At 45.7% G+C, this 13,016-nt stretch overlaps 1 protein-coding gene across 3 annotated transcripts in view; it reads left to right on the top strand.

Moving 5' to 3' along the window:
* Positions 1–12,374, top strand: part of KANK4 (KN motif and ankyrin repeat domains 4) — a 67,252-nt gene extending 54,878 nt beyond the window's left edge. For 2 of the 3 annotated variants that reach the window (XM_057500271.1, XM_036911263.2), the window contains 2 exons: positions 2,331–2,531; positions 8,025–8,158. In XM_057500271.1, coding sequence (XP_057356254.1) covers positions 2,331–2,531; positions 8,025–8,129 — 306 coding nt within the window. In that variant the 3' untranslated portion in view covers positions 8,130–8,158. Of the gene's footprint in view, positions 1–2,330; positions 2,532–8,024 lie in introns of all 3 variants that reach the window. The other variant, XM_036911262.2, reaches the window with a different exon arrangement.
* The last annotated feature ends 642 nt before the right edge of the window (positions 12,375–13,016 follow it).

Here is a 13,016-nt window from a genome sequence, read left to right as displayed (position 1 = left end):
GATTTTACAGCATCTTACTATGCTGATGGACAGTGACTGTGAAGGGGTATGTGGGCGGGACTTGGTGAAGAGGGGAGCCTAGTAAACATAATGTTCTTCATGTAATTGTAGATTAATGATACCAAAATTAAAAAAAAAAATGTGATTGCCGAAGTAGCCTGACCTGTTGGCAGAGGCACTTTGCACACTTCCTCTAATAGCAATCTTATCAATGTCAAGAAACAGATATTTGTAAATCACTCTCTAGTTTTCAAAGTATTTCATACACTTACAACTCTGACACCGCAAGACTCAATAAAGATTTTCTCATTTTAAAAGTTTAAAGTTTCCCATAAACATGCTAATTTTTTTTTCCAAATCAGCCCCATTGCAAGAGGAAGAGGTGATTATCAGTGATCAAAATCAATGCCCTTTTTCAGAGAGGAAAACTGATTCTCTAGGAGGGGAAGGGACTCATCCCAGGTCACCAAAGTAGGGGTGGGAATTCGCAGCTTTAGCTGCTGCTGTCAGCCCCTCTGGGGCCTTTACATATGAGGAAAGCTGTAGGTACCAGGTTATATAGGGGTGAGTTGGGAAGCTGGGAGTCTTCTAGGCTCAGCTACTTATTTCTCTTTGCTTCTCCAGGGTCAGCACAGTGCCTGGCATATAGCAGTGCTCTGTAAATGATCGTTGGATTAAATTGTGTTGAATTGGACTGGGAAGGAAGTGAGGAAGGAAGGAGCCCAAAACAGGAAGAGGGGCAGATAAAAGACAATCTGCATATGTCATCTGGCTTTGGAGAGAGAGGGGTCTGGATGGTCTGTTTAGTCCAAGACAACAACCATTACCTCAAGGCTGAGTATAAACAAGCCACAAAGCAAACAGGCTTCTCTGGAAAGAGCTGTCTGGGTTCTAGAGAAATGGAGAACCAGGATACCTGATAATACATCCCCATATACTAAGCATTTGTCATATGTTATGTCTAATGCTCACAATGACAGTAATAGCTAACATGTAAGTAGCATGTGATAAGCAGTCAGATCTCACAACCCCTAAGGCAGGTAATGTTGTTAAGCATTCCCATTTTACCAGATCAAGCAAAGTCACTGAGAGGTTAACTTGTGCAGATACACCCAGGTAATAAGTGGTAGAGCCAGGATTTTCCTCATTGCAAACCCCATTTCTTTTCTCTAAGCCCCAGCATTCTGGGCAGGGAAGCATCATCCATCAGTGACTGCAGGTTGGAGTTTTAATCAATGAACACATCAGCAAACATGTTCTCAGCACTTTTTACATAGAAGTCACTGTGCTCAGAGGCGCAGGAATCTGAAAGGAGAGAAACAGTCTTTGCCTCATTCTTGAAAACTTGCAAAGCCTGATGTCCAGTCAGAGACAAACCTGACCTACCTGGAAGCCAGGAGAACCATGAGAGCAAAATATAATCAACTGTGAGAGGACCAGGTATATACAGGAAAACCTATGAGAAATTATGGTTCATTTGTAATCAGAGAAATTACTACTATACATTGATATATTTATCTTTTATCACTTGATTTCTACAAAAGCCCTGTGAGGTACACAGGATAGGTCATTATTATATTAATTTTTAAGAAACATAAAACCATAATTCCAGGAAGACAAGTGACATGGCCAGGGTGACACCCTAGGAAACAGCAGAACCACAGCTTGGACTCACTCACTTTTTGATTCTAAACCATTTCCACGTGTACTGATGTTACAGGGATGTGAAACACTGTTAATGCCTAGGGATTAGAAAGGACCACAGGACCATGCAATGGAGATCTTGTTGAGACAAGAGGGTTCTGGGTATCATTAATCTGAAAACACCAGACACGTTACAAGCTAACCAAGGCTTCTTGGAGGAAGCCAGGCTGAGGCAGGTGGTAAGAAGCCATGTTGCTAAGTCATCAACCCTTCATAGCCCATAATTCTTCAGTTTATTTCATCATCCAACATTTATCAGCATACTGGTTGCTAGGCACTGGAGAGACAGAGATGAAACAAACTTAGACTCTACCATAAAAAATTTCACAGTCCACAAGAAAAGAGAGATTGACAGTTTGCAATACCAAGTGGTAAGTGTTGTGTTGTGCATCTGTGCCTGGGATGGTAGTACAGGGCTTTAGAGAGGATGTGGCATTTGACTAGTGTCTTGCAAAAGGAGTAGAAGTTTGCCAGGTCAAGAAGGATGTGTCCCACACTGATGGCAGAAGGACATTCAGATCCATGGTCATTTTCTGGAGAAGTCTTCTCTGAGCACACCTAGGCTGGGAAAGGGGATTCTTGCCTGTCAACCATAACCTCACTATGCCCCTGTGTTCCATGTGTAGGGAGGCCAGACGGCACTGATGCTGGGAGTCAGCCACGACAGGGAGGACATGGTCCAAGCGCTGCTGAGCCGCCAGGCAGATGTTAACCTGCAGGACCACGATGGATCCTCAGCTCTCATGCTGGCCTGTCACCGTGGCAACGCTGACATAGTGCGGCTGCTCCTGGCACACCCGGCCTGTGACAGCAGCCTGACTGACAAGGTAAGAGTTATGAGCAATTAACAATTAGGTAGGCCACTTCCCTTCCTGAAAAGTGCCTTACTAGCCAGCAGAATTCAAGAAACCATATATAGCAAAAGAACTGACCTCCTAAGGCTGTTATGGGATGTAAATGAGATGATCCATGGCAAATGCTGGGAGCCATGGGCCTAGGAGACCCCAAACCTTAGCCTTTCACACCGTCCTGTGGGATTGTGCTCAGACCTGGTCTTGGCCCTGAACCTCATCTGGTCACTGCAGTAACAGCAGGTGGACTTTGAGGCTACAGCTTGGACAGGGAAGCTCTGCTGTCCCTGGAGACCCTCAAAAGGCTGGGTGAAGGAACCAAGTGCAAAATATGTCCACTCTCAACAGTGATCCACCTTACCAAGTGGTTCATTTCATCAAGCCAGTCTGCTTGAAGTTGTGTTGCCAGACATATGCTTCTGAAATAACTTTCTTATAAGGTGATGGCAGTAATAATGATAGTGGCGAGGGTCACGATAATGGCCACAATGATAATGACGATGGTGACGATGAGGATGATGGTGCTGATGGTGACAATGATGTTGATGGTGAGGGTGATGATGATGGTCACAATGGTGATGATGGTGATGGTGATGATTGTAATGATGGTGACAATGGTGATGATGGTGAGGTGATGGTGGTGGTGACAATGGTGATGATGGTGATGGTGACAATGGTGATGATGGTGATGGTGACAATGGTGATGAGCGTGATGGTGATGCTGATGGTGACAATGATGATGGTGATGAGGGTGACAGTGATGGTCACAATGATGGTAACGCTGATGATGGTGATGATGACAATGATGGTGATGAGGGTGATGATGGTGATGGTCACAATGGTTAATGATAGTGAGGGTGATGGTGATGGTCACAATGATGGTGATGATGGTGACGGTGATGGAGACAGTGATGATGATGACAGTGACAATGATGATGATGATGGTGATGATGGTAATGGTGATGGTGACAACGATGATGATGATGACGGTGATGGTGATGGCGATGGTGACAGTGATGATGATGACGGTGACAATGATGATGATGATGGTGATAATAGTGATGATAATGGTGACATTGATGGCGATAATAATGATCATAGCACATGTGTATTGAGTGCTTGCGTGGTGCCAGGAACTGTCCTAAGCATTTACCACAGACCATTTCATTTAAATCCACGACAACCTTATGAGGTTGACTGTGTTGATGCCACCCATTTGCTCATGAAGAAATGGAGGCACCAAGTGGTTAAATAACACACCCAAGGTCACCATCTAGTGGAGCCTAGAGCCATCAGACTCCCAAGAATACTCACAGGAACAAAACTTCCCATACGTGACTTCACTAATCCTCTCAGTAATCCAGTGAGGTAGAATCCGTGATCTTCATTTTGTACCGATAAGGCAACAGAGGCTTAGCGAGTTTATGTAGCTGCCTTAGGGTCACAAGCTGCTGATGCTTAGAGTAAGGATTCAAGCCCAGTTCTGACTCTGTTGAAGTGGAACCTTAACGTTGGCACTATAATTTAGTGATTTAAACAGATTTCACTATACATTCTTAACATCCACAGTTCAAAGGGAACACAGGCCTGGGGAGGGGAAGAAGAGTCCCCTTTCTGCCTAGCGACAGCCCCTCTTACTAGCTCACATCTGAACCTCCCCACATTGTTCCATCAGTGATTCAAGGTGCTGGGTCCCTGAAGCCACACCCAGGAAGCAGGTCCCCCAGTCAGTGTCTTCAGGTACCGGGAACCGAACTCTGCCAAAGCGGTTTCCAAGCTAATTAGAGAGAATAGACCCTCTTGAACTGCATGTGTGTATGGTGGTGGGCTGTGAAAACAAGAGCCTCCTGTTCCAAATCTTATATAGCCAGACAAGACTCTGTACTAGAGCTCCCTGCAGGGTTGCCCTGGGGCAGGAGGAGGCAGCTCTTTAATGCAAAACAGGCCCCTGGCTCTCCCGGAGTGACTACTGCTGTTGCCTCTGGGGGCCTTGAGAGGGCAGACCTGTGGGGTAGGAGACATGAGCTTTGGAAGTCCCAGGTGAGCTGGCGCCATCAGGCAGTGTGTCTGAGATCATCTCCGAGACACCTCTGGAGGTTCTGTCACAGATAACAGAGAGCTCACGGCTGCTTTCAGGAGGTAGAAGAAGAGCCATGGTGGGTGGGCTCTGCTGTACTTTGAACAAATAGAGTGACTATTAGAAGCATGGACTCTAAAATTAAACACTCATGAGTTTGAAACTGGGTACAGTGACTGTGTGCCTTTGGGCAGATCACTTAACCACTCTTGGACTCTGTCACTGGGGATAGTAATAGACCTAAACACGGTAATGTTTGTAAAGCCCATATGTGACATCTAGGAGGTCCTCAGTTGGAGGTAACTGTTATTGCTGTGAACAGGTGCACAGTGACAGCGAATATGCAGCAACCACCACGTGAATGCGCAGGGATCTTGGCATTTGCAGGAAATGTCTGCAGGAAGTAGAAAGGATGAAGGTCTGGAGTTAGGGGAGCCAATCAGAGCAGACTGCCCCAAAGGGCAAAGTGGCTCTCATTCGGGAGTGATTTTGCCTTCCAGGGGAGATACGACAATGTCTGGAGACATTTTTTATTTGTTTGTATTTACATTTTTCATTTCTTGTATTTACAAACATACAAACATATAAGTCGGGAGGGGGTGCCCCTGGTATCTAGTGGGTAGATGCTAAATGCCCTACAGTGCACAGGAACAATGAGGGATTACAGGTTATCTGGCCCAACATGTCAATAGTGCCACAGTGGAGGAACACTGGTATAAGCAAGTGCTGAAGTCCAGGTGGGACTAGACAGCCACTGCAGTCCAGCGCTGGACGGGAAGAGCCAGATCGTGGTCGAGGACCAGGCTGGCTGACGTTCAAGGCAGCCTGGGAGGGAGGAAATAGAGGAGACAGGAGATGGCAGCAGAAGCCTGTTGCAGCAGAAAGTGGAGAGGGTTAAGGGGGCCCACCAAGTGCAGGGGTGCCCAGGCGGTGCAGGCAGCAGGCCCACAGAGGGTTCTAGACCCCCCTCATGGCCCAGTCACCTGCTGCCTGCGTGGGTCAGGGCTGACTCAGGGTTCACATCCAAATTACCCAAAGGTGACTTGGGGAGAAGTTTCAGTGGGAGATGGGGATTGCTGACTGAGTCCCTCCTGAGCACCAAGCCCTGAGCCTAGAGCCTTTCCCCGAAGGCCTTCTCATGACCAGCGTATTGTTTCAAGGTTCACCTTTCCCATGGAGACTTAGATGCAGGTTTCAATTATTTAATTCCCTTGGAATACAGAGAGAATTCTTCTCCTGAAATTGGTTTCTTTCATCCTACCAACATTTAAATGTTACTCTAAATGCAGAACCCCTAGAAGACAGGAAGGCACTTTTTCTGGACTTGGAATGTATTCAAGAAATAGGTCAGCCAGCCTGCTGGGGGCTGGCAGAGTATGAGGATAAGGGGCAGGTGGTGAGGACCGGCCCCGGGCCCCCCGGGCTCACCCTCTGAAGGACTTGTTTTGGCAGAGCCTCCAAAGCACCCATCAAATCGAAAGCTTCCTGAAGGCAGAGGCTATGTCTTGCTCATTTTTGCCTAATACACAGTAGGTTCTTGGTGAGTTCTTGTCATACTGAAAGAAGAATCCCCTCCCCATCACACACACACACACACACACACACACACACACACACACACGCTCTCAGGTGTGCTGGCTGCAGGAGCCCCTTCTGTCTCTTCAGTCCCATGCATTGCAAGCAGGGACCTGCCATGCCTGGCTCCTACTGGAGCTGCATGCCGCGGGCTTGTTCCCTAGGCTCTGGCAGAACCATTTGAGGGATGCACCCCACCCAAGTGGTCTTTTTGGCCACACTTTCTGAGCAGAATGGGATCTCCCACTCCATGTCTACACCCAACGAGCTCACAGATGCAGGCTGTCATCTCCAGATGGGCCCTGTTCAAAGGGGCACAGGTCCCCTGGGACCGGTCCTGTGGTTCTTTCCCGTATTAACGGTGATTACACCATCTCCACTTTTATACTGTAGAGCCTCAAGGTTGGCAAAATACAAAGATGAGTCTGGAGCACAGGGACACAGGCCTAAATAAACCTCAGCCCCTTTCCTGTGGGGTTTTACAAGGCTCCTCTCTTAAAATCTTTGCTTTTTTCCAGATTTGCCCAGTCTAAGAAAATACTCATTAGGATTTTATGTTGCTCAGGTTCTTCACCAACTTGAAATTAATACCTCTCCTTAGCGCACAGCCTCCCCTTCTTTCCCCTCAGCACGCAGCTCCCACTCTTTCAACAGTGCTTTCTGAGTTCCAGCCACATGGCAGGCACTGGGCTGGGTGCAGGGATGTCCGTGCTGGCCAGCGTCTGCCCTCCTGTAGACTGAGACTTATCAAATAACCCTACAAATACCAACTTGTAAGGGGTGGGAAAAGGAAGGCTCAGGGAGTCATGAGGCCTTTTTAGGGAAAGAACTTCATGTTTTGTGAAACCCATGTCCTTTGGGATCCCGCTGAGATGCCACTTCCTTCTTCTGCCTGCGCCACCCTGCACCCCCGCCCTCTACACAGACACCCAGCAGCCGTCCTCTCCCCTGGGCTCATTCTATTCTGGTTCTGGCTTGTCTGGCTTTTTGCTGTGCATTACAGTTACTCACATGTGTGGGGGCCCCAGTGGCAGGTGGACTCCCTCCTGGGGCAGAGAAAAGACTGCAGAGTTTTGAGTATGAACACTTCCACCTGCTTCTGTGGATTTTTCACATTTTAGGAAGTAATTTCACCCATTTATAGTAGAGTAGAGAATACCCTAGTGGGGTCTTGGGCGCCTACCATATATCAAACCCATTGATCTTTATGCAGCAAAATGTAAAAATAGTCACACTAACTGGGCTAAATATAGATTAAAGATTCAATAGAAGAGAAATGGTTCCATAAATTATGGAATATTATGCAACCAATAAGGAAAATTATATGTTAAAATGACTGTAAGAAAAGGAAAAAAATATTACAGCATACCATGGTAAGTTAAAAATAAAAGTACATTCAAAGTTGAGATACACTCTCATTCCTCTATTTAAAAACCAACAACAAATTTGCACGGAAGAAAAAATGAGAGGGAAACATACCAAAATGCTAATTTTCATTTAGGTCTGTGTAATGGAAAAATGCAAGAGTTATCATCTTTGCTCTGTTTTCCAATTTTTAAAAAAAGTACTAAAAAACAAGCAAAACTTCATTATTTCTACTGGCACAGATTTCCCAGGAGCGAAAGCTGTTTCACTGGAAGGCAGACCATTTCTCATGATCCTCATGCCATTTGAATTTCCTCCTCAACCAGGATCTCTGAATGCTTGGAATAGACTTCTGTTCCCTATTCATACCCTCTACTCCCAACTCACCCTTCCTCTCTGGAGTGAGAGGCAGTCAGATAAAATCTGTTTCTCCTTTTCTTTTTTCCCTGTAGGCTGGCCGAACAGCTCTGTCCATCGTTCTGAAATCACCCGCCCATGTGGAAATTGCAGGGCTTCTGGAGGCCCACGCAGAGCAGGGCAGGTCCCTGGGGCCTTAGGGGCTAGGGAAAAACTGGCAGTTGAGAACAAAAGGCTGCTTCTCTGGACTCCTCCCTCATCCTTGGAGAGGGCATGGGTCATAGTCAGAGGGCCACCCCTCAACAGAAGAAACTATGTCAAATATGCACATACATTCCTGTTGTATAATTCTGCTCATTAGGATGCTTTGTAGTTTTTGCCTTAGGCCAAGCCCCAAAACAACATGGGCTGCAGAGCAGGGGACAGGTGCAGGGGGCATTGGTGTCACCTAAAAATCCCAAACATCTTCAGCCTTGAATTCCTCATGACCGTACTCTTGTTGCACTGTGTAGTGAGCAAGTAGCTAGGAGCACATTAGCAAAGCAATACTTTTTACATGGAATTTTAAATCTCACTATCTTTTTATTTTTAATCAATTATATATGAATATGCCCCACTGAATATGCATGCCTAGAGAGGATTGAGTGGAGAAGGTATGTTAAGCAGCCACCCTGGCAATCATCCTCTAAAGGACCCTGGGAGAATCACCATGCAGACAGGTAAAACTGAACAAATCCCATCTTGGGGGCCTTTGTTCAATTGGGGTTCACAGAAAAATCTTGGAGTCAGATAAAGTAAGGAGAAGCACATTGGCATCAGTGCCAGATATACAGTCTTGACCATTTCCAAGTCATCAAGTGGCTCCAGTTTGCTCCAGGAAAGTTGGAATGAATCAGAAAACCCAGTCCAATGAAGCCCACCACATGCATTGGGCCAGATTCCAGTTACATCAGCTATTCTGAATCTGTGAAAAGAACAAACAAATGGGAGTGAGCATCCTCCTGGGGCTGGGTTACTGCCTTCCAAAACCACCACTTTCCCCCCATAGTTGTATCCATGGCCTTAGGGCTGTTCCCTTCACAATGAGCCCCAGTGAGGCTCTGAGCTTTCTGAGGTTCCCTAATGCAGAACCTGCCAGCCGAAGAGCAGGAGTGTGTGTTGTGGGGCCGGGCAGGGCCCACCCTGGGCTAACCTCTCTCCACTGGACAGGGCTTTCTGAAAATCCCAATTCCCGGGGGCCCCCATGTGCATGGCTCATTCAGTAACTCACACAAGGTTATCTATGAATGTGTTCTTTCTTAAGGTCTCTTAGGTAAAAAAACAAAACAAACAAAAAAGCACTTATATAGAAAGGAAAGACATCAAAGTCCAGTGAACACTGGAAACGCCAAAGCTTGAGTTCTCATTTTGACTCATATGCTGATTTGGTTGGTGCCCCTTGGCTGAATCACCAAACCTCCTTGGGGTCCTGGTTTCATCGTCTCTGAAAACAGAAATCATCATACAAGCCAACTCCCAGGGGTGTTGTACAAGGAACAGCTGATGGCAGTTTTGGAATCCAATTTGTAATCCATAAAGACTGTCTACAGAAATGGCACAGCAAAATGCTGTACGCTGCTGGAATTCACAAGAGGGCTCAAATTCCCAGGGCAGAACACTGACGTATGATGGTATTGCTCAGAGGTAGAGAGAATGGAGAAAAAATGAGCTAAAAATGATTTAAATGGGTTCATTTTGACCTCAAAGCACATTTTAAGAGCAAAACCCGCACTAATAAATGTTCTAGTTCCGTGCTTCTCAAATTTTGATGAGCATACAAATCACCCAGAGATCTTGTTAGAATGTAGTACATCTGAGGAGGGGAAGGGGCCTAAGATTTTACATTTCTAACCAGTTCTCAGGGGATGCTGAAGTTGCTGGGCCACACCATCCTTTAAGTAGCAAGACTCTGGCCTGTCTTGACTGTTAAACTATATTAAAATGCTCCCTCTCAATCTTTTGTCTCAAAATTTCTTTGCATTTCTCTGCTCTTGGTTCTTGGGAATTTGCAATGTGGGACTTATTTACTAGCATGGCTTTTCAGACAGCAGAAAGGGGTCTGTGGTCCTAGTTGCCAATTTAGGGTCTATTTATGTATCTCATAAGGTGACAACTTTCATTTGGTCACATTTTTAAAAATTATCTCATTTGAGTCCAGCTAAAAACAGCTTACTTACCAGAGAAGGCAAACTGGTGGTCCTAGAATTTGAAGCCAGTGAATCATTACAAAACAGACTTTGTCCATCCTTTCTAATATTTTTATTAAGTTTCGTTTAATCTTGCATTTGGAACATGAACATATGATCTTATCCCTTACAACCATTCCATTCTGTCGGAATGTCTGAGCCCAGAACCCAGTGAGATGAACAAGCACAGCCTGTCTCCCTGACACTCTCTCTTAGCTCTAGAATTCATTCAGCAAATTCTCTGCTGAAACCAGCCAGGGTCCTGACACTGTTTCAGGCACTAGCTTTCAGAAAGCAGCAATGGTCCCTTCTAGAAAAACAGTGTCTATGGTTACCACAATCCCAAACCCAGACTTTCCAGGACTTTAAGCCAAGGATCCACTGACTGATTAAGACATTTGTCAAGTACCTTGCAGCACAGACTCTAAACAACATAAATGAGACTTATTGGGGACATTTATTAACCTCAGGCCTAGAGAGAGACCCACAGATATTTTAGCTCCCTTCATTGCCTTCAAGGAGCTTACACTCTGCTCTTGAAAGACAGGACATGTGCCAACAGCAAGGAATAAGACCAGGCAACATAGTTCAATCTACAAATATTTCTGGAGTGCCCACTGTGTGCAGGCCCTGGGCTCACATTCAGGATATCATAGTGCAGACTGCCACTTCACCATCTACTTGGGAAAGCAGAATAGTAAGAAGGAAGCCCGGAATACTACAGGGTTTCCAGTAAAGGGCACCACAGCTGGTCACAGAAGTCAAGGGAGGCTTCCTGGAGGAAGAGATGTCTGAATTGAATGCTTAAAGGTTAGTGGATGTTAGCCCAACAAGGAAGAGGAGTGAGAGATGAGAAGGAAGAGTGTACCAGAGAGTCCAGTATTGGCCAAGGCTGAAAGAAGTGAGACCAGGCATTTGGGGATGTCCATTCAGTTCAGTAAGACTGGATTTTGAAGAGACGACAAGACTGAAAATGCATGGGGATCTGATCATAAAGGACCCTAAAACCGTTGTAAGACTTTGTTCTAAAGGCAATGGAGAGCTACCGAAAACCAGATTTATGATTAAGAAATCCATTCATCTAACTCCCACTTAACACAGATTTATCAGCTAACTACTCCCTTCCAAATACTGCGTTTGGGGCTGAGGACATGCTGGTGGGCAAGTTAGAGAACTTCCAGTTTAGCAGGAAAGGAAGACAAGTCACTTGGCACGGTATGTTGCATGCTGCAACTGGGAAAGTACCCGGTGCTGTGAGGACACATGGGTGGGACACGGCCTAATCTGAGGGTGGGAAGGGGGTCCAGGAAGGCTTCCTGAGGAAGAGTTGAGCTAAAATCTGAAGGATGGGTACTCATTAGCCAGGCAAAGAGGAGCAGAGGAAGAAGCATGTATAATGTCTCGAGACAAGAAAGAACACTGACATGGGGCATTAAAAGAACTTCAGTTTCTGGAATAGGAAAACAGAATAATTGCAAGATGAGGCCGGAGAGAAAGCCGCTGAGACAATTTTGGACCTGAAGGAAATGGGAACACAGGAAGTGACACTCAGGTTTACATTTTAGAGCACTCCAGTTTTTTGGGCATGAGTGACCTTTATTCAATAAACATCTGTGGACTCCCTATTCTGGTGGAGGAGAGATAAGCTGACGAGTCTGCAATAGCATGAGTAATGGAGGTCTGCATAGTATTGTGGAGACAGGGCCAGAGGGAGTCAGGGAATACTCAAAGAGGAGGTGGCTTTTGAGCTTAGCCATAAGGATGTGTAGGAGTTTGCCCAGACATTCTAGATGGAAGCAAGCATAAAGATGTGGAGTGTGAAAGAACATGGTCTGTCTGGGCAAAGGAGAGAATTTCAGAATGACTTCAGTTTAGGTTGCCTGGGGTATGGAAGGTGACTAGTGAGGAGATTTGAGAAGGTCAGTAGACACATCTGACTTGTATGTTGAGGTTAAGAATTTGGACTTGAGCCTGTAACTTGAGAGAAAATCACAACTTCTTTGAGAATATGGAGCTTTCTTCAGAAAAATGTACATACATGCAAAATTTGCATGTAATTTCAGGGATTCAGAAATCTGTAGTTAAAATCTCACTGCTATGGATAGTGGGGAGCCATTGAAGAATTTCTAAATGGTGGGACCATATGATCACATTTCCACTTGAGAATGATCACACACACAGGCTAGAAAGAGACTAGAACAAAAGGATCAGTTAGAAGGTGCTCATGAGACACCAAGTATAAAGGCCCAGTCCGCAGTAGCATCAATGGGGATAAAGAACAGGGCCTTACGGGAAAGGCATCAGGAGCGAGGATGTGCCAGGATGTGATGACAGACTGGGTGGTGGAGGGGAGTCAGAAATGAGCGACAGGAAAATGGTGGTGCCATTGTCCCCAGTATCCATTCTTCCCTTCCTCCTTAGTAATAGAATCCCCAACTTTTAGGGTGACACATCAGCACCCAAAATGGAAACCACATCTCCCAGCCTCCCTTGCAGTTTGATGTGGCCATGTAACTAAGATCTGGCTAATGAGATGTGAGTGAAAGGATGTGTGCAAAGTCTGGCTCCTACATTTAAAAGGAAAAGAAATGCATTTCTCCCTTTCCACCGGCTGGAATTCTGGAATGTGGCAGCCATCTATCTTGATCGATGAAGATGAGACCAACATCCTAGGGATCATAGACTAGCAAGCCAGGAAGAACTTAGGCTCCCAATACTGTAAAGCCATCAACTCTTCTCTGGCCTGTTTATTCTCCATTTGATACGTGAGCAAGAAATAATCCTTTAACTTGTTTAAGCCTAGGACGTTTGGGTCTCTGTTGCAGTAGGAATTGGACAAATGCATTTGGCATCCCATGGTGG

The sequence above is a fragment of the Manis pentadactyla genome, chromosome 4 (assembly GCF_030020395.1).
Source record: "Manis pentadactyla isolate mManPen7 chromosome 4, mManPen7.hap1, whole genome shotgun sequence".
NCBI classification, from domain to species: Eukaryota; Metazoa; Chordata; class Mammalia; order Pholidota; family Manidae; genus Manis; species Manis pentadactyla.
Note: the sequence above shows the minus strand (reverse complement) of the source record. Positions and strands in the feature narration are given on the sequence as shown.